The sequence below is a fragment of the Amblyraja radiata genome, chromosome 10 (genome assembly GCF_010909765.2).
Source record: "Amblyraja radiata isolate CabotCenter1 chromosome 10, sAmbRad1.1.pri, whole genome shotgun sequence".
NCBI lineage: Eukaryota > Metazoa > Chordata > Chondrichthyes > Rajiformes > Rajidae > Amblyraja > Amblyraja radiata.
The window spans coordinates 7,560,272-7,582,233 of record NC_045965.1 but is presented as its reverse complement, the minus strand read 5'-3'; the positions used below and the strand labels follow the sequence as shown (position 1 = coordinate 7,582,233).

Sequence of the window (21,962 nt, the reverse complement as noted above, 5' to 3'; positions counted from 1 at the left end):
ACATTATGGTTTGCTGTGTAGGAAGGAACTGCAGGTGCTAGTTTAAACTAGACACAAAATGTTGGAGTAACTTCAGACCAGGTCTGAAGAAGGGTCTCGACCCTAAACGTCACCCATTCCTTACCTGTCGCACTGAGTTATTCCAGCATTTGATCTATCTATGGTGTTTTCTGTATCAGTTGTGGAATACACTTCACTGCTAGCTGTAGTGTAATGGACTGAGCCACCTTGTTCTCAAATGACCAAAGGCATGGCCTGGGATATCCATTTCTTCATCTAAATGTTTGGAATACTTTTTACATTAAAATATTGTGCTTATATTTTCAGAAATTATTACATTTTTGAATGAAACACATTCATTGGTCATCAATATCTCCCTCTAAAATCAGAAAAGGCATTAGGCTAGATAAAGTGGATCATTAATTATTTTATAGCGTAATTAATTATTCACATAAGATTCCTTAAAAGTTAACTTGACAGTAGACAAAATATTGGCACTAAAATTAGCTTAGGGCGTCTTTAAAATCCTGAACTAGAATAGGTTGAGGCCCTGCGCGTGATTGTTACATTAACATTCATTGTTTTGGTACATTAGAAGCACAAAATTGAGTCAAAACTCCAAATTTAACATTTAAAACAGTTTGCCAATTTTCACACTTTTTTTTTTTTTTAATGTACCAATATAAATGTACATGATCCAGATTAATTCAAGGGTCAGTTAAACTCCCTACTACTTACAGCATATCTAATTTTAAAAAATACATTGAAGTATTCCTCCAATAACTGAAATGTACACTGTCTCTATTTTTTTTTTTTTAATTGTATTTTGAAATTTAAAATACTACTTTTAATGCAAAACCTAAAAAAAAATAAAATTCAAATTTTTCTTTTGTGTTAAAGATTTTCAATTAAACAGGACAATGAAACACTAGACTTAATTGCTTCTTAACTCACACGCTGAAATCTGGTATATTAAAATTGCTACCTCTGGATTTAAGTTTCTTTTGTGCTCAGCCATCCTTATAGGCCATCTCCATAAATGCAAGGGAAATCAAATGTAATTTCCCCTCTAATAAAGATGGCATAACACACCTTTTTCAAAGATGTGTAATGTTGCGTGGTAAATAAATAGAAAACCGGTACAATTTGATAAGAGTTTGGAAAAATCTACTTCAAGGGTTGGATATTTCAGACACAAATGCTATCAGTGTATTAACACAAGTTTAAGTACTGGCAGTTTATTGCCCATCATACAAAATGAACCAACATGGCAGTTGTGCCAATGATTAAAACTCTCAACATATGTACATTGTATACTTGCAAAAACATTATTTCAACCAAAAACAAATCCTGTATCATCTACATTATACAGAATAAAATTGGTCTTGAATTACAATGGTAAATTGAACAGCTGGTTACCAAAGGCACTTCCTACACACAGGAAATATCATCTGCAGGCTACAGGAATTCAAAGACATGTGTTTATCCTAGCCATAGCATAATTTAAAAAAAATATTCAAAAGCAAAACAATTTAATCACTGTACAATTAGCGATTTACTTTCATTCATCATCAGTGGTACTGCCTTGTAACCACCCTTCTGCATTGGATTTGTCCTCTCTTTCTGTACTGAGACTTCTGTGACTTGGTTTGCCTGTTTGGTCCTTACCATCACCGTGACTTTGCTTGTGAGATCGTTCTTTGCTTCGACTGCGTTTGTGAGCTCTCTCTTTACCATGGCTACACTGTTTCTTTAGTCGTTCACTGTCATTCTCATCAGTCCTTTCTCTGCTAATGCTTCTTTTGTTTGATTTCTCTTTATGTTCATTTCGATGTTTCGACTTTTCTTTGCTTTTGCTCCTGCTGCGTTTGCTGACATGACCCTTCCCAGGACTAATACTCCGATGCTTTTTCTCTCTGCTCCTACTTCTGCTATGCTTTTTATCTTTTCTTGAATCCTTTTTATCATCTTTATGTTTTCTTTCATCCTTTTCTCTCCTCTCTTCCTTACGTTTTCTGTCTTCGGTCTTTGATCGGCTACGTTTATCTCGGTCCCTAGATCTCTCCAGTTCTTTTTCAACAATTCGCTCCCTATCTCTATCACTTACCCTTTCTTTATCTTTGTCATAATCCTTGTCCCTCCTTCTGCTTCTTTCATTTTCCTTCTCCCGCTCTTTATCTCTATCTTTTTTATCATTCCTTTTATCTCTGCTTCGACTTCTGTGACGATCTCTGCTTCTGCTTCGCCTGCGGTCTATGCCCCTGTCTGTGCTTCTCGACTTGTGTCTATCCTTCTCACTCCTCTCTCTGTCTTTAACCTGCTCTCGTTCCCTTTTCTGCCGCTCTCGCTCCCTTTCCAATTCCTTATCAAAACCAAAGGAACCATGGCCTTCTCTATGACGACTTCTGCTTCGAGACCGCCTGGGAGATTTACGAGGACTTAGCGATCTTCGTGGTGACCTGAAAGACAAAGGCAAAAATAACATTTTAAAGGCAAAGTGCTATCTTGAATATAGATTGGGGCTTTAAAGTAATTCTCAATTCATACCTTGAATGTCTACGTTCTGAGACACGTTCAATGTCTTCTACTGCATCTTTCCCGTCTTTTTTGCCAATTTTCCTGGGGCGAGTTTTGAGATATTGATCCAGATTCTTTTGAACTGGAACTGGAATTCTTGGGAATAAAGTAGAGAACCATTCCAGTTTAGTAAGGAACGAACGAATCATTTCTCCTATAGTCATGACACACCCTCCTCCGGCCTTTACATCTAGCTCCTGAAAAACACAATAAAAACAAAGCATTGGTAAAGCTGATCTTTCTCACCATTCACACTTGCATTCATATGTGAAATATTCAAGGTACCCCAGTGTTAAATACAGTGTTAAAACTTCAAATGAGGTTCTAACTGCAAAAATGTCAAGCCTATCCTAAAATTTATGTCGAGGCCTGTAATAAAATAGTTGAAATATTAGATTGGATATTGTAATACCACTACACTTTATGTAAATGTTTTGTATATAACAAAATAAAAATGTGTAATTTCTTCTGGAAACCAACCCCTCAATGTGATGTAAAGCTGTATTTTAATTGTCCGGATTGGGACAACCATCCACAGCTAAATCTTTCTAAACAAAATTACTTTGTATTCCAGCAATGCAAATTGATCTACACACTTTGTAGCAACAAAGTTTATAGTTAAATTTGAAAGCTGTTGGCAAGCCGCAATGCTTTGTCTTGCATGTTGTGATCTTCATTGCATTTAAATTAATTTTGAAGCAATAGCAAACCAACTGCCATGAAGCAGTGAGGTATCAATTAACATTCAATATAATATATTTTGAAACTGTATAGTCCACAATGACCATTGTCTTTGGAAAAGGGTCATTACCGCATGATTGCTTCCTTTCCATGCCCTCTCACAGCTCAGGACATGTTAGTCAGCTATTGTCAGTTTCCAACCTACAGTGCAAGCACACAGGAAAATCAGATTTCATTAGGCTAGAAAAACAAAAAAGACATTCTAAACATAAAATAAGCGCTTGCACTCACACACATTAATCAATAGTGCTGTTCAGCTACATTTCCAAATTCACCTGCTGCCCAATGAAGATCTAAAGAAGAAAACAGGGCAATTAGCTTAAATGCCAGCAGTCTCAGAGCTTCATTAAACTCAGGCTCAAATCGAAAATTTTGATGAAGTGAAATCACAGGCTAACCAAGGCTACTGTTCTGATGGTTTACCCAAAACTATAAATTCATTGCGCATGGGGAAGTTATTCTTTTATTCCAACAAAAATCTTTTAATATATTTTTATTAATGTATTTTAATACAAATGAATGAGCTTTAAAGTGTCTATGCTAGGGACAGAAAAATTGCATTAAATTTTGATAAGCCAATATCCTTCATCAGCAAGTTTAAAAAAAACAGCAGTAGAAAATGAACAGCCATTCCAGTACTATTTTTATTTCCCTTCCTTCCTCCCCCCCCCCCGCTCCCCCACCATCACAGAAAGAAACCTGGATTTAAGAATGTGATCATATAAATTATATAGATACATTAGCAACATGGGTGTAATTTGCATTCATAAAAGAAGAATATTTTTACAAACACACTAATCACAAATAAATTAAACTAGGATCTTAAAGTTCATAGCATTAAATGGGGCCAGAGGGACAGCTGCTGCTGGCAAGCAGTTTTGACCACACAACTAGGAATCGTTTTGGTGCAAATCTTAAATATTCCACATTCAACATCTAATATAAAGAACATCTAATGTAAAGAACTGTTCCTGTACAGATGACTCCCAAGTTACAGAGGGGTTACATTCCTAAAATATCATTCATGTCATGATTTTCTGTGGCCTCCTTTTCCCATTGAATCCCATGTTACAAGGGGAGATGCCTTTTGATGGGATGTTTCTCTTTCATGTTAAATAATTTTATCGGTGATGACAAAGGGGTTTAACAGCTGACGTCAACATTAGGGGAAGATGAGTCTTATGAACAAAACAATAATTTTGTCAACTTTTATTTTTAGTCATTCACTATAGCAAGGCAATAAGATATGGATACAGATTTAACCCAATCACCACATTGATTGGATTGACAATAACAGGTTAGTCCCTTTTATTGAATGCCTCAGGACATGTGAACAGACATTTAAGTGCTGTGCTGCCAAGTTGTTCATTTGCCTGGTATTTTTGACATGCAAGGCCTGTAGATTAGGAATGGGTTTAGAAAGCAGGGATATCGAGGAAAGGAATGGATTCAAAGATTGGGGTTCAGAGGTGAAAGATGGCATAGGAAGTGGTCATGGTGGGTAACGGGTTAAAGCACTGTAATTTAGTGAACGTTGGTTACTGTCACGTATCAAGATAGTGAAGTGGGTGTTTGCGTGCTATCTCAGTGAAATCATACTACACACGAGTACAATCAAGGTAATGCAAAGAGAAAAATAACAGCAGAATAGAATGTCATGACATTACTGCAACACACTATGTGCTGATTGGAAAAAAAGTACAAGTACTTCAATAAGGTAGGCTGGGAGATCAGCACTGCGCCCTTAGCTTATGAGAGAACCATTCAGCAGTCTGACAACATGGAAGAAGCAGTTCCTAAATCTGGTGGTGCGCGCTTTCAAGCTATTGCACCCACTTCCAACAGTAGACAGAAGAAAATGGAATGGCTGGGGGGGGGGGGGAATAAATAATCCTTGGTTAAGTTGGTTGCTTTCTCATGGAAGTGCAGATAGAGTTGAATGGGGGGGAGGGGGTAAAAGGCAGGTGTACTGTGATGCACTGGGCTAGTCACAACTCCGCAATTCTTGGACAAAGCTGTAACGAAACTTAGCTGTGATGCCTTCTAGACCCATTAGGAGTAATAACCAAGGGATTGTTTTGAGTCGTCGATGTAAAAGATGGCCATGGTTACTGCGGCTATCCACAATGCAGCATGTCAGTAAAAACGTCGTACAGATGAAGAGCGTTACAGATGAAGAGCATATTGAAGAGGGCAAGGTGAAGGGGATACTCAGATGTGCCTGCCAACCAAGTGACACCATATCCATGTAACACAGTGATATCATATCCATTTTGATTGATTAAATGTTGAAATTAACAAAATCTATTATTTTCACATTTTGTATATTTTCCCCCCCATATAAGTTGGATAAGTGACTTTAATTGCATATCTCAACGTTTTGGGTAGCAATGTGTGAATTTGGTAAAGGCGAATCTCTGTTACCGAATAGCCATTGCACAGGGATTGCCTGTACTTATCTTAATATTGTTTCATTTGCAGTTTTTATTTGAATGGTTGGGAAATAAGTTGAAATCATTGCCGCAATATCCCTACCATGATGATCACTCTTCAAGAAGATACGTTTGAAAAATGTTATCAATTTCATTTTTTCAGGCCTTGGAACAATGCTTGGCATTGGTGGATTAGATAATCTGCACTCATCTGCTGTCAATCAAGTTTATACAAAAGTACTTGTAAAACGTAAACTGATTAACACACTTTGTACTGAACACAAATTTCCCTAGATTCTGTCTGGCAGCAGGTTATTCTGTAGTAACACCCTGCCACATTCAAAATTTACTCCATGAATAATCCTTTCTCAACCATTAATTATAACTAGACATTCAGAAAGAATATGCAAATTGCCAGAAATTCTGAAGTAAATGTGGAATTAAGTATCAGTTATTGGTGGTATTTGGCAAGAACTTATTTAAATATGATATCCACCATCTATATCAACATTTTGAATAAGTAAATCAGAGGAACTATTTATAGGTGATACATACAAGTCTTAGGTAAATATAAATTGCAGAAGATCCTGAATACAAGAAAGATTATTGTGCCAAGTACCTTTGAAGATCAACAAATACGTCATGCGTTCCCATTCTTTCAAGTTGGAAAGCTTGCCTTCTCCAATCAGTATTTGATTCTTCCCTCTCGCATGGTGAGGACAGAGCCACTCGCAAAAGGCTCAGGATGATTCAAGAAATGATAAACTAAGCACCATTAACCCATTTTTGATGGGCCCAAGAAGCTACTACTTTTACACAGGCAAAGTTTAAAATTCAAGATATGATGGACAGATTTAATGAAGGAATTGATTCTGGCCAGATGGATAAACTAAAAAGCTAGGTGAGTTAAGAAAGACATAAATGCATGCAGCAGTCTTAAGGACTTTCAATGGATTAATTAATTAATCCATGGGAGTAACTTGTTCTCAAAATATTGCTGGTTGGGGCCTGCCAGTAGGCAAGGCAGGTCCGGTAAGCCACCCGGAGGCTCGGCGGGCCCAGTTACCCGCCGGAAGGCTCAGCGGGGCCTGTCCAAAAGCTAGCTGGATAGTGTAACCGGGAGGGAGCTGGAGACAAGGGGCCAGTAGGAGGGTGAACCGGGGTAATGCTTGCAGCACCTTCAAGGTTGGCTGAAGGAGGCGCCCCCTGGGGATACAAAGATGGCTATGCAGGGAGGAGGATGTCGGTTCGCAGGAGCTGTTCCAGCACACACAGCATGCGGGCCGATCATACTTTGAAGAATAGTGCCAAAAACGGCGGCACTTGCATGTGTAATGTAAACAAAAAGAATTTCACTGTGCAATTGCATATGTGAAAAATGAACCACTAGTGACTATTGAATATGGCTCACAGATGTCCTCAGCCTATCCCAATCTTAGAGTTAATACTTGCAACGGTATTGTTGAAAAGTAGGAAAGTACAAATAATAACAAATTGAGCAAAGACCAACAAATCATGATCTAATAACTAATATACAGTGCCCTCCATAATGTTTGGGACAAAGACCCATCATTTATTTGCCTCTGTACTCCATAATTTGAGATTTGTAATAGAAAAAACAATCACTTGTGGTTAAAGTGCACATTGTCAGATTTTAATAAAGCCAATTTTTATACATTTTGGTTTCACCATGTAGAAATTACATCAGTGTTTACACATAGTCCACCCATTTCAGGGCACCATAATGTTTGGGACACAGCAATGTCATGTGAATGATAGTCATGTTTAGTAATTTGTTGCATATCCTTATGCATTCAATGACTGCTTGAAATCTGCAATTCATGGGCATCACCAGTTGCTGGGTGTCTTCTCTGTTGAAGCTCTGCCAGACCTGTATTGCAGCCATCTTTAGCCTATCCTTGTTTTGAGCGCTAGTCTCCTTCAGTTTTCTCTTCAGCATATAAAAATCATGCTCAATTGGGTTCAGATCGGGTGATTGACGGCCTCTAAAGAATTTACCATTTTTTAGCTTTGAAAAACTCCTGTGTTGCTTTAGCAGTATGTTTGGGATCATTGTTTTGCTGTAGAATAAACAGCCAGCCAATGTTTTGAGGCATTTGTTTGAACTTGAGCAGATAGAATGCGTCTATACACTTCAGAATTAATTACGTTAGTACCATCAGCAGTTGTATGATCAATGAAGATAAGTGAGCCAGTACCTTCAGCAGCCATACATGCCCAGGCCATAACACCCCCACCACCATGTTTCACAGATGAGGTGGTATGCTTTGGATCTTGGGCAGTTCCTTCTCTCATCCATACTTTGCTCTTGCCATCACTCTGATATGTTAATCTTTGTCTCATCTGTCCACAATATCTTTTTCCAGAACTGTGGTTGCTCTTTTAAGTACTTCTTGGCAAACTGTAACTTGGCCATTCTATTTTTGCAGCTAACCAGTGGTTTGTACCTTGCAGTGTAGCCTCTGTATTTCTGTTCATGAAGTCTTCTGCGGACAGTGGTCATTGACAAATCCACACCCGACTCCTGAAGAGTGTTTCTGATCTGTCGGACATGTGTTTGGGGATTTTTCTTTATTATAGAGAGAATTCTACTGCCATCAGCTGTGGAGGTCTTCCTTGGCCTGCCAGTCCCTTTGCGATTAGTAAGCTCACCAGTGCTCTCTTTCTTCTTAATGATGTTCCAAACAGTTGATTTGATAAGCCTCAGGTTTGGCTGATGTCTCTAATAGTTTTATTCTTGTTTCTCAGTCTCATAATGGCTTCTTTGACTTTCATTGGCACAACTTTGGTCCTCACGTTGATAAACAGCAATATGTTTCCAAAGGTGATGGAAGTCTGGAGGAAAGACTAGGTGCTGAGAGCTCTCTTAATCTGCATGAAGGAGGTAATTAAACACACCTGAGCAATTACAAACACCTGTGAAGCCATGTGTCGCAAATATTATGATGCCCTGAAATGTGGGGAATATGTATAAATGGCAGCTGTAATTTATACATGGTGAAACCAAAATGGCCGTTATTAAAATCTGACAATGTGCACTTTAACCACATTTGATTTTTTTTCTATTCCAAATCTCAAATTGTGGAGTACAGAGGCAAATAAATAAATGATGGGTCTTTGTCCCAAACATTATGGAGGGCATTGTGAGTGAGGAATTATCTTTGACCAGGAAACCTCAGAGATTGCCCTTGCTCTTTATAAAGTATCACAGGATATTTTACACCCACCCAAAATTAAAGAGATTCCCAGCTTCACTTTGTTCAAAGGGATGCACATCCGCCAGTACTCCCAGAATAAAGGTGGCATCTTGCAATTTTTGAACGAGAATAGAATCTTTCATTTATTTGACTCCATGGTATGAGTGCTACTACTATGTCATGGCTGCTTCTCAAAGTATTAATCCCAGTCATCAACCACTGAATAAATAATTTAGCACGTGGAATGAGCGCAGATTTGCTCCGAGTAATCTAAAGTGTTGACTGGGGTTCTTTAGATATAAACATTATTAAATACAACTCACAGCTAGATTATCAGTCATTGTGATTACCAGGTCTGAGTGAATGCCAGAGAAGAAAAAGGATGACAGAATAACATGCCAGGATGGACATAAAAGACCAACTGGTCTTTACTTGTCACTTTTTTCAAACGATATACGTTACAGAAAAAAAAAGGTGGTTGCTACATAACACCATAATTAGTCTAGCGATAAGACCAATAATCACTACTAAATTTATCCACAATATTTAGAAAATCAAAAATATTTAGAGATAACCTAAAATTCATAACTCCGTGAAATTTAAAGTGGAGGGAGCAACTTGGTTTCTAATGTACATCAGATGTCAGTCAACAGTATTGTGGCTCAAGTTTGTATCTCAGGATAGTAGATTGGGCAAATGCAAGAATAGTCCGGGAACTGAAGAAAAATGGAACTAGCCAGTTTAACAAAAAAAAAAAAAAAGCATGGACATGGCATCTAATGAGATATGAACAAAATGAAGCTATTCTGCAAAATACATACAGCAATAAAATCGATTTAACACACCATTCCTCAAAAACACACTTACAAAAGTTGATTTGGTTTCTTTTTAAATTGTCTTTCTAAAATAAATTAAAAAATCAAGTTAATAATACTTCCTCTACAGTGCCACAGCATCAATAAACACAATCCTCCCCCAACATACCTCTTCATCATCTAAAAAGGGTTCATACCAATCCCACAAGTCAGCTGGAGGTTGTGTGTACCTTCAAAATAAAATGACAAATACTCACATTATAAATACACAGATGTACAGATCATTTGCATTTATTACATGCTTCACGTTGTAATTTTGTTCTCTGTAATGGTATTATGTTGGTCTTAACAAAGCTCTCCAGTTTACAGCCAACCTTTGCAATTTCTTTACAACTCCACCAGCATAGCTGACAAATTTGCTGTTTTCTGCAAGAAATTATAAAATTGAATATATCTATTTTTATTCATGCAGAATACAGTGGAGGGGTGACATGTTTTAGTTGCTACGCTTTTTCCTGTGCAAAAGCAAAACTGCATACTTCAAATCACACTTCCTTTTGTAATTTTGTAATCCAAGCACTAAAATGAACTATGTACCAAAATATTGTTTCTGATCCCCAAAAATATCATGCACAATTATAATACCTTCATAAACCTATTGTTCTCTAACAGCCAATTGAATCCATAGCACAGACCAGCCTACACGAGAGTTCGCCAAGAATCTGACAGGACCAGGTCAAAATACCCCAAATTAATATACTCAATTTCAAGATCCCACTTTTCTAATGCCTGGTGAACTGATCCCTCATTTATAGTCATAAGGAAATCATACACACAAATGATATTTATGGCAAAATTCTTCAAAATACATTTATGGTGCCAGTTAACAGATTGTGCTGCTTTTGTTTTGCAGTCGACTGAGTGTAATTCATTCAGCCGAAGATCTTAATGCAAATGTAGATTTAAAATGGTTATCGAAAAATATTGGATTTGTGCTCATCAAGGGTCCCTGTACAAGGATTAAGGGCATCAGCATTCCTTGATGCTAAGGCATTATTTTCATGATCATTTAAACATGCACCAAAAAAAGTTATGCATTTCAAATGCAACAGATGTCTAGAATTAATAGATTAGTCAAAAGTAATATTTTTATGGCCGATTAAAGCAATGTGACTTTAAAACAATCTACACAATATAAATAATTTACAGACATACCGAATATACATGAATCCTAAACCGCGGATGTATGGAGAGTCAGTGTGTGTTATAAGACCCATCACTTGTTTGCGAGTTAACTTCAGGGTAAACAGTTTGTACAGTAGACAAAAGGCAGTTGAAACAATACCTCCTGTTCCAACACCACGAACCTGAAATATAAATTAAAAAAAATTATACATGTACTTGCAAAGGTTTGTTGTATTGATTAACCTTAGAGACCATATAATGTTGATTGCTAGTGTACAATTTTTATTTGTAGTTTTAAATTCAACACAGACTTTGCCTCTCTGCAAGTTTTTTGATTCAGTTTGCTGCTACACAGAACAAGCGTTGGAAAAAAAAGAATCTATTGTCTAATAAACAACCTATTGCCTCAAAGTGGAAACAAGCACATGCTGACCAAGATACCCAATGCCCATTTGTCCAGGTTTGGCCCACGTCCTCCAAATCTTTCCTCTCTGTGCCAGTAGATAGAGGCAGGATCGCCATTTGAGGCGATTACTTTCCCTCTTATTCATTTTACCCTCCATTGAGATGTCCAAAAATGAGAATGTCAATATGGTAATTTTGGCACATCAGGAATAGACTGAATAGAAACAAATACTAAATACACTTAGAAGCAGTAAATGTATGATTTCCCATGTACATTTACAACTTTGAATTTAAGGGCCATTAAATAAATATGGTTAATCTTAAGAGAACGTGCTATTTAAAATGAAAAGCGTGTTATGAACAGACCACCTTCATTGACCTGCCCTCAATGACTGTGAATGACGAGGATGGGTGCAAATAGCAGTCAGATTGAAAAGGAGAACTCTAGACATCTGATGGAAAGGTCAACTAAGTTATAAACACAATAGAACTTTTGTTCCAAAACACAACAAAGCTAACAAATATCATTTTAAAAAGGAAATCGGAATAAAGGTGGGACTAAAGAGATTCTAATCAGATAATTTATCAGATCATGTGTAGGAAGAGTGGCAGAGATCAGTAAAGTCACCTACACTTTGTCATAATTATGCTCCTGAATATAATCAATCTTTAGCACTCCTGTATTACAAGATTGTGAGCTGTGCTTACCAGTACAAAATTATGAAGCCTCAAGCAACAAAGACATTAGAAATATATTGACAAGGTTAGACCTTAACGGTCATGATCTTGGAGCTCCGCTGATGTTTGGGTGGGGTGGAAAATTAGAACACATCCAAAGATAGAGGATAAAACTGGATATTGATTAAATGCAGATTCATTCAGATCAGGCAACCTCCACGAAGAGAGAAAAAGTAAATGCTCTGTGTAAATGACATTAAAACAATAACTGGACAAAGTTACTAATACATCGGGTTTGAAAGGTTCTTGCTTCCCTATTGCTCAAACAATCTGCTTCATCGATATTCCCAATGTAGGGTCCTGTACATAGGCTAGACCTAACAAAGACTTGCACTCAGTCCGTCAAAGCCTACAGTATCTCCCGGTTGCTAACCATTTAAACTCCCCATCACATTCCCATACTGACCTTCCTGCCCTGCGCCATGCCCATTGCAGAAGGATGCCACACACAAACTGAAGGACAGCCCTTCATATTCTACTTAGGTAGTTTACAACCCAACTGTACCAACATCGATTTCTCAAATTTGAAATAATTAATTCACAACAGCTTCCTCCTTCCCCCCCCCTCCCCTGAAACATGGCTCACTTCACACCACTTCACAGCTTCTCTCCCCCTCCACTTGTACCATTTACAGTGGATACACTTTGTCCAACAATCTGCCTCAAATAATCCCCTTGCCCAAGTTTACCTTTTACCAGCCATGCTCTGTCACAAGCCAACCTCTCTCCCAGATCTCTTTCAGGCCCCCCTACAATTAGTCTGAAGAAGGGTTCTGACCCAAAATGTCACCTATCCATGTTCTTCAGGAATCCAGCGTTTTTTGTCCATCTTTGATCTAGCATCTGCAGTTCCTTGTTTTACAAATTATTTCATCTCTCATTTTTCACATCCATTGATATACATATTCTGATTTTTTTTTACAAACAGAATTACAAAGAGATTAAGAAAATAAATCACGTACTTCTACTTACCCCTCCGCACATTCCTGTCTGGCCTGCAGTCTTCCTGCTCCCTTTTTCCCATGGCTCAATGTGAGTAACCTGTAATGAAATCATTGGAAACAGATTCAGCCTAAATTAGAATGATGCAATTTTGCCATCAGCACAAATAATTTTGCACGTAAGAACAAGAATATTTTTTATTTGAATCTGCACTTGAAATAAACATATTTTCATATTTTCAAACCAGGGCAGGACCTTCACAGTGAATGGCAAGGTCTAGGGAGTGTTGTAGAGCAGAGGAATCTAAGAGTACACCTAAATAGTTTCTTAAAATTGGCATCACAGGTAGATAGGGTGGTCCATAAGGTTTTTAACTCATTGACCTTCAGAGTACAGTATATAACTTGGGATAGACATAAAATGCTAGAGTAACTCGGGGTCAGGCAACATCTCTGGAGAAAACGGATAGTGGGACCGTTCTCGTGAAATGTCACCTATCCATTTTCACCAGATATGCTGCATGACTCACTGAGTTACTCCAAAATTGTGTCTATCTTTGATACAAGCCAGCACTGGCAGTTCCTCTCAAATCATTTTATTAGTGTGTTCAATTTGGTCATACTGTTATTGGAAAGATGTTTTTAAGCTGGAAAGGATGCAGAGAAGATTTACGAGGATGTTGCCTGGACTCGAGAGCCTGAGCTATTGAGAGAGGTTGAGCAAGCTAGGACTTTATTCCATCGAGCGCAGGAGGATGAGGGTTGAACTGAGGGAGCATAGGATCATGAGAGGAATAGATAGGGCGTGTGCACAGAGTCTTTTACACAGCATACGGGAATCAAGAACCGGAGGACATTGCTTTAAGGTGAGAGGGGAATGATTTAATAGGAACCCGAGGGACAACCTTTTCGCACAAAGCGTGATGAGTATATGGAACAAGCTGCCAGAGGAGGTAGTTGAAGCAGCATTTAAAATATATTTCTACAGGTATAAGGATATGAATGGTTTAGAAGGATATAGGCTAAACACAGGTAGGTGAGATGTGTATTTGGGGTATCATGGTCAGCGTGGGCAAGGTGGGCCGAAGGGACTGGTTCCATGCTATATGGCTCCATGACTATTTTTGCACAATTTAAAATAAACTTTGTTCCATCACATTTATTGCAGGAAGGAAAGTGGCTTGGCAACAAAATAGTGCAGCAACATTTTAAAAATATCAATTCAGAGAAAATTAAGAAAGGTGTATGCAGTAGAATGTAATTAATAGATCTATGACTTTTGACATTACGTTTGTGTGCATGTCTTAGATACATTGTTAAAATTAAACTTTTGAGTGCAAGTTGGTTGATCAGTTAATGTGGAATACTTCAGTATAAAGTAACAAGCAAAGCTCCAACTTGTTTCTATACTGACTAATAACTCAGTAGCTAATATCTACGAAACATTCATATTTGAATTACAAACCTTGACTAAACTTTGTTCTTGTCGTTTTGGTTCCAAGGAGTGCTCCTTCTAATGTCTTGGAGATGCAAAATGTCTACACTACCTTTTCTTCATAGGGATTATAATTTCAACATACCTCTGCTACAAATAGAGCTGCTATTATTTTTAGCTTAAAGCTTTACAAATCCTGCAAAAATTGGCATATTTATCCTCAACCACATCATTTTTAAATTAGAAATATCACCCAATTTACTAATAGCATAAAAAAAATAATTGCCAAACAAATAAATGCAGCCTTTCGAACGAGCAGGCAAGTCAGACCCAGACAAAAGTTAGCTGCAACACCAGCTCTTAATTTACTAGTATCAAAATATAGTCTAATCAGATATATTTTTTCTGAACAGAGGAACTTTGTGACCAAAATATATTTTATTGTAACTGTTTATTCTTTCATTAATTATATTTCCAACCAAAATCACTTCTTAACACCAGCATGAAGGTCAATTATTTGATACAAAGCTATGTTTCACATCCTTTCTGGCATGAACAGTAATCAGACTGCAACCACTGGCCATCCCTACAGGTTGTGCAGTCCATCCCTGCCAGATGTTCACAGTAATCCACAAGACAGGGTAGTGATCCCAGTGGGACTCCCAGTGTCAGGTTCTCTTGAGGGTAGGAACAGGAAGGTAGATCAGGTGAATGCATGGCTGAGAATTTGGTGCAGGGAATCAGATTGCTGAACTAGGATCTCTTCTGCAAAGAGGAACGGGTTGAACCTGATCCGGGGGGGGCATTAATAACCTGGCAGGCAGGTTTACTGATGCGACTCAGATGCTTGAGTAGCAGGAGGACAGGATCCACTGCAGGACTGAAGCAGGTGAGAGGCTGGAAGTTGGTATGGATGGTGATGAAAGCAAGTTCAGCAGACAAGATAGGGAGAATGGCAGGGAGCAAGGAAAGACACAAGGCACATAAACTCAGGGCGTGTGACTGGGATGTAGCTGGCTATAGGGACAGGGCTGGCAGCTTAATCTTCCAGGGCACAGGTGCCATGGGCAAGTTAGAGGCAGGGGTAAGAGGAGGGGGGGGGGGGGGTTGCTTTATTGATTAAGGAGTGTGTCACAGCAGATGTCTGAGATGACATTACTAGTGATTCATCCAGTGAGGCTATATGGTGAAGCTGAGAAATGGAATGCAGATAATTACCTTAAATCCCCAAAGGGGAATTTAACATTAACAATGTGGACTAGTACTGTAATAGTGCCCAGAGCTTAGGCTGGGTAGAATTTGTCAATTGCGTTCCGGAACTTTTCCTCGAGCAATATGAAGAGGGCCTACAAGGGAAAAGGCAAAGCTACTCTGATTGAAGTGTCAGTAGGCAAGTAACGGGGTCCAACGACTAAAGTTTCATTAACTAAATTAGTTATGGATAAAGACAGGGTGGACTACAATTTTTGACAACTATCTTCACTATCTACAATAACACTCACTTTAGTGTCACCTACAAACTTGCTAACCATTCCTTGTATGTTTTATCCAAATCATTAATACGGGTATGGGTATGTCATGGCGAGTGACTAAATTCTTTGAGAATGTAGCAATGAGCAAATATGGTAAAAAATAGTCTACATGGTTTACGAGCAAGAATGTTGGAGCAAGGAACTGTAGATGCTGGCTTATAAAAAGAGAGAAAAGATAAAGTGCGAGAATAACACAGCGAGCCAGACAGCTTTCCTGGAGATCACAGACAGGTGGCAATTAGGTTGATTGTGGGAGAGGGAGGAAGAAATCTAGATGAAATGAGGGCCAGGACAAAGTGTGGCTGGTAATAGGTGAACCCAGGCAAGGGGGCTTTGTCCAACCACCTGCCCATCAACCTCCCCCCACTTATTTATCCTGCTCCTTGCAAGTAAAAGCACTTGGTTTTACTAACTGATTTTTACTTAAATATGATTAAGACATTTTTAGAGGTCGGCAAGGGAAAAAACTTCAGTCTGCAGGAAGATACAGGTGGGCATAACAATGGGGCAGATTTAATCCAGAAGTGACGCAGTTGGTTAAGAACAAAATGAATGTATAGTTCAGTGTTTCAGCTGAAAAGGACCTTGGAATGTATTTTCAGATTCTTAAAAGATAACTTGACTGGTCAAAAGGTGGTTAAAAAGAGTGAAATGGATGTGTCCCCTTAGCAAATGAAGTGTAGAATATAAGAACATGAAGATACAGTGTAACTGTAAAGAACACAGGCTAGGTCACAGCTTGAAATTACACATTTGCAGGAGATTTACAAACACAATGCAAGGACTGGATACTTCTCACAATGAGAAAAGACTGAACAAATTGGGATTGCATTTTTTACATAAAGAATAAAGGAAACTCATTGGAGACGTAATTGAAGCAAGAACTAGACAGTAGATTGCTCAACACAAATGATAAAAAAAATACTGGTGAGGAGGAAAGAAAATTCCCCCAGAGGATATTAGGGATCTGGAACTCACTATGTGGAAGGCCTGGTGTGTCAGAAACACTCAGCACATTTTATGATGAAGTGCACCCTCGGCTGTAATGGGAGACAAAAGAAGAGATTGTGGGATCCTGATATTCATTTTTGTATCTTCACTAACTGCCAGGTACTAGATGACGGGTAGCAAATGTGATTCCTTGGTTGAAGTTTAAAAGTAATCCAAGGTATTGGGAAGAGATCATGTTACATTCATTTGGGTGATGTTTTTTTGATGATACTATTGCTATAGATGTTGCCCACATGGGCTCTAGAAGTTCTTTAACAAGGTTCCACATGGTAGGCTGATCCACAGGATGGAAGTTGACAAATCAAATCCCAAATTTTCTTGGTAATTGGAGGCAGTGTTGCTTTTCTGATTAGAAATTGGTGACCATGGTGTACAATGAAGATTGGTGCTGGAGCCTTTGATGTTTCTAATACACGAGCAACTTAGATTTGAATGTAGGTGATGCAAATAGTAATTTTGCAGATTACGTGAACATTTATGATGTGGCAGAGAGCAAGGAGAATCGTCTTGGGCAACAGCACAAAAGTTGGGTGGAGCAATGGCAGATGGAATCTAATCCCAGCAAGTGTGAAGTGGTCGACACTAAAAACTGAAGTAACTCAATAGGACTGGCAGCATCTCTGGAGACAAGGAATGGGTGATGTTTCAGGTCGAGATCCTTCTTCAGACTAGTCATGGAAAGGGAAACGAGGGATATAGACAATGATGTAGGGAGAATAAGAACAATGGTGAAGGGAACAGATAGGGTGAATGCACAGTCTTTTACCCAGAGTAAGGGAATCAAAAATAAGAGAACATATGTTTAAGCGGAGAGAAATAGACTCAATACAAACCTGAGGGGCAACTTTTTTTACTCGGATAGTGGGGGGTAAATGGAACGAACTGCCAGAGGAGGTAGTTGAGGCAGGTAGCATAACAACATTTAAAATACACTTGGGCAGTTAAAGGGATAAAAAGGTGGAGGTATATGGGCCAAACACAGGCAAATAGGACTAGAAATCCATTTCCTACTGTGTTACAAATGTGCAAGTAGGGTCAAGGAAGATGATTATGATGCACAAAAATTGATTCTTCAGAGGAAGCTTGGCACCAAGAACTAGGAGATGGGAGGAAAGGGAACAGCAAAGTAAGCTTCTCAGATCTCAAATTTTAAGTCATGAAAAATCATTGGTTCTTCAGTCAGAATCTTTGAGGAATCCTGTAAATGAATCTAATCTATTTTTCTAAATCACTGTGTATAAATCACATTGAATGCAAATTACTTCTAACTTTCCCAGACATTGGGTACAATGTGGTCACTCACCTGAGCATTGTAAAAGCCCAACATGCAGCAGTAATGAGCAAACCAAAGAACTTCACTGAACTAGCTCAAGTGTTCAAAACTATGTACTTTAAATTAAGAATTTCATCAAATCTCAATGTGATTTTTAAAACCTAGGTTGCAAGTGAGGAAGATTTATACTTTTGCTATGTTAAATCCGCACCAAAAAGAAAATAAAATTTAATCATCATGAACATATCTAGTTAACATTTATAGTAGATACTGCAATTTTCGCTGGGAATGCCTTCATGAGCTCAATTTAGTAATACTGCCATACCCAGAGTTAAAAAATAGTTCCAGACAAGTGCATACACAGTAAATAATAGATGGAAATTACGCTCATTTTTTAAACCAGCTCAATTCCATGCACTGCAATTATTTTGGAGAAATCACCCTCATATTAGATGCTCAGTCTTCCATTTCCCTACAAATTCATTGGCAAACAATTTGCTGTCAATAAATAATTAACTTTTTAGCCCAAGCTCAAATGAATCTCTGGAGGTAACCCAAAAAAGTGGACATTTTTTCTTGCCCAATTGCATTCTTTCAATGTTAAGAACATATTGTTCAGCAATTGTACATCCATACTTAGAATAACTGTTGGCAATCTTATATTTAGACAATCATTATTCTAACTCAAGGTCAATCTGTACATGGCAACCTGTTAAATTTATTTTCACCAAAAAGGAACCAAGAATTTATTAAAGCAGTCTAAGTATCCTTTGTCAATCATGCATTTTACCATATTCTACCGTGAAACTGGAACTAAATTGTTACATTTAAAATAGAAATTACTGCAATCACTAACATTTCGCCCCATAAACAATTAAACAAATTTTCTGGCTAGGATTATACTGGAATGAAATAAGTTTAAAAAAAATATAGACTAATAAACAGTACAATACACTTTTCTTCTTTGCCTAACTTGTCTACAAAACCATAAAATATCCAACAGAAACAAACTCGTCCCAATTACATCCGGCAGGAAACGCCACTGAAAAAAAAAAATCGAAAATGATTTGACCCGTTTCTGGATGCCATGGGATATACTGAAAAAGCCCCAAAAAGAGATGAATAATAAAATTATATGGGATGGGGGGGGGGTTTCCCAGAGTTCCTAGGCCTTGTGCAAGGCTAACGAACATATTGTGGGCCCGATGGAAGAACGAAACAAATATCACTGCAATGAGGCGAAGTTTCCAACAGAAACACTACCGCAAACGCGCTGCGAGGCCTACAAATGCCCGGGCGGCCTCTTACCTTGAAATAGATCTCGTCCACGACCTCGTGGTAAGTCTTCAGTTCATACAGTTGCACTTTGAAGTAGGGCGAGGAAAGGATGTTGGTGAGGATAAGCGGGTTCAGGTTCATGGTCTTCTCGTTGCCCCACAAGGGCAGCACGTTGCCTTGTTTGATGGTGGAGGCCGGTTTGGCGCTTCCACCGGCTTGCTGCGGCGGCGGCTGCTGTTGTTGCTGCGGCTGCTGCTGGTGGTTTCCAATGGCCGTTTTGTTAGCCATCTCGCTGTTGCTCACTCCCGCTCACACAAGAAACGATCTACACATCAATACGTGCCGGTCGCCGACGATGTGAACCACGAACTTGCAAAACGCCTCGTAACCACTAATCACGCATAACTGGACATCCGGCTGAGATATTGATTAAAACGTATTTATCTATTTAAAAATAAACTATTCCGCACGGCGACTCTAACTTATATAAAATACACAAAATGGCGTCTCGACTTCTTTCCGGTTGACGGAAGCCAGGTTACGTCACATGACAGGCAGTGTAAGCGGCCAATGAACAGCGTGAGGGGGCGGGGACAACGGGGTGGTGACCAATTGGAAGGGCGGAGACCAAAGGTCACCGGTAGGGGGCGCTGACGGAGGTCTTGGGGGCAACGAACCGGCGCAACCCGCAGAGAGACACAAAATGCTGGAGTAACTCAGCGGGACAGGCAGCTTCTCTAGAGAGAAGGAATAGGTGAGACCCTTCTTCAGGCTGAGAGTCAGGGGAGATGTGAAAACCACAGATGGTTTTCTGTACAGTGGTTCATTGATGCCTGAGGGGAAGGTGACAAGTAGGGACACAAACAGTAAAAATTAATCAGTATAGTGAAATTAGTTGGAGAACTAGGGTTAGGGAGAGAGGGAAACCAAGGGTTACCAAGTTGGAGAAGTCAATATTCATACCGAAGGTAGACACAGATTGCTGGAGTGACTCAGCGGGATGGGCAGCATCTCTAGAGGGAAGGAATGGGTGACGTTTCGGGTCGAGACCCTTCTGTTGACTGATGTCATGGGAGAGGGGGATACATAGATAAGGAAGTGTAAGGTGTTAAAATAGGACAACGGGAATGGAGATCAAGTAACATGTAGAATAGATCGTTGTTAGCTGGGAGAAGGTAACAACATAACAAACAGATAGTGACTGTGACTGATCGATGAACTGGGAAAGGGGAGGGATGGAGAGAGGGGGAAGGCAATGGTTTATTGAGGTTAGAGAGGTCAATATTAATAGTGCTGGGGTGTAAGCAAAATATGAAGTGCTGTTCCTCCAATTTGCGCTGGACAATGGAGGAGGCCTAGGACAGAAAGGTAATTGTGGGAATGGAAGGGGAGTTAAAGTCTTTAACAACCGGGAAGTCAAGTCAAGTCAAGTTTATTTGTCACATACACATACAAGATGTGCAGTGAAATGAAAGTGGCAATGCTCGCGGACTTTTGTGCAAAAAGACAAACAACCAAACAAACTATAAACACAATCATAAACACACATATTCTTTTACATAATAAATAATGGAAGGAAAAACGTTCAGTAGAGTTAGTCCCTGGTGAGATAGGCGTTTACATCAGGCAGGCGGACTGAGCGGAGGTGTTCAGCAAAATGATCGTCAAACTTGCACTTAGTCTCGCTGATATACAGGTCCACACCTGGAACAGCAGATACAGTAGATGAGGTTGGAGGAGGTGCAAATGAACCTCTGCCTCACCAGAAAAGACTGTCGGGGTCTTTGAATGGTGTCGAGGGGAGGGACGTATAGGGTCAGGTGGTGCATCTCCTGTGGTTGCAGAGGAAAGTACCTGGGGAGGGGATGGTTTGGGTGGGAAGGGACGAGTTGACCAGGGAGTTGTGGAGGGAACGGTCTCTGCGGAAAGGGGTGGAAATGGGAAGATGTGGCTAGTGGTGGGATCCCGCTGAAGGTGGCAAAAATGTTGGAGGATTATGTGCTGTATGCGACAGCTGATGGGGTGGAAGGCAGGGACCAGGGGACTGTCCCTGTTACGACTGGGGGGAGGGGGAGCAAGAGCTGAGCTGCGGGATATCGAGGAGGGCCTCATCTATGATGGAAGAGGGGAACACCCATTCCCTAAAGAATGAGGACATCGTGGAATGGTACACCTCATCTTGGTCGCAGATACGGCGTAGACGGAGGAATGGGGAGTAGGGGATAGAGTCTTTACGGGAAGCAGGGTGGGAAGAAGTGTAGTCTAGATAACTGGGAGTCAGTGGGTTTATAATAGATGTCAGTTGATTGTCTCCTGTGATGGAGACGGTAAGATCAAGAAAATGTAGGGAGATGATCCAAGTGAATCTGAGTGCAGGATGG

General features: G+C 39.4%; 1 protein-coding gene across 1 annotated transcript; it reads right to left on the bottom strand.

The window, feature by feature from the left end:
• Positions 1-1,279: 1,279 nt before the first annotated feature.
• prpf38b (pre-mRNA processing factor 38B) lies at positions 1,280-20,112 on the bottom strand. Its single transcript, XM_033027946.1, has 6 exons — positions 19,612-20,112; positions 13,084-13,152; positions 10,999-11,150; positions 9,953-10,013; positions 2,548-2,774; positions 1,280-2,459 (listed from the first exon to the last, which is right to left on the bottom strand). Exons 1-6 carry the CDS (start codon positions 19,867-19,869, stop codon positions 1,562-1,564), a joined length of 1,665 nt encoding a protein of 554 aa, XP_032883837.1. The 5' UTR covers positions 19,870-20,112; the 3' UTR covers positions 1,280-1,561.
• Positions 20,113-21,962: the final 1,850 nt, after the last annotated feature.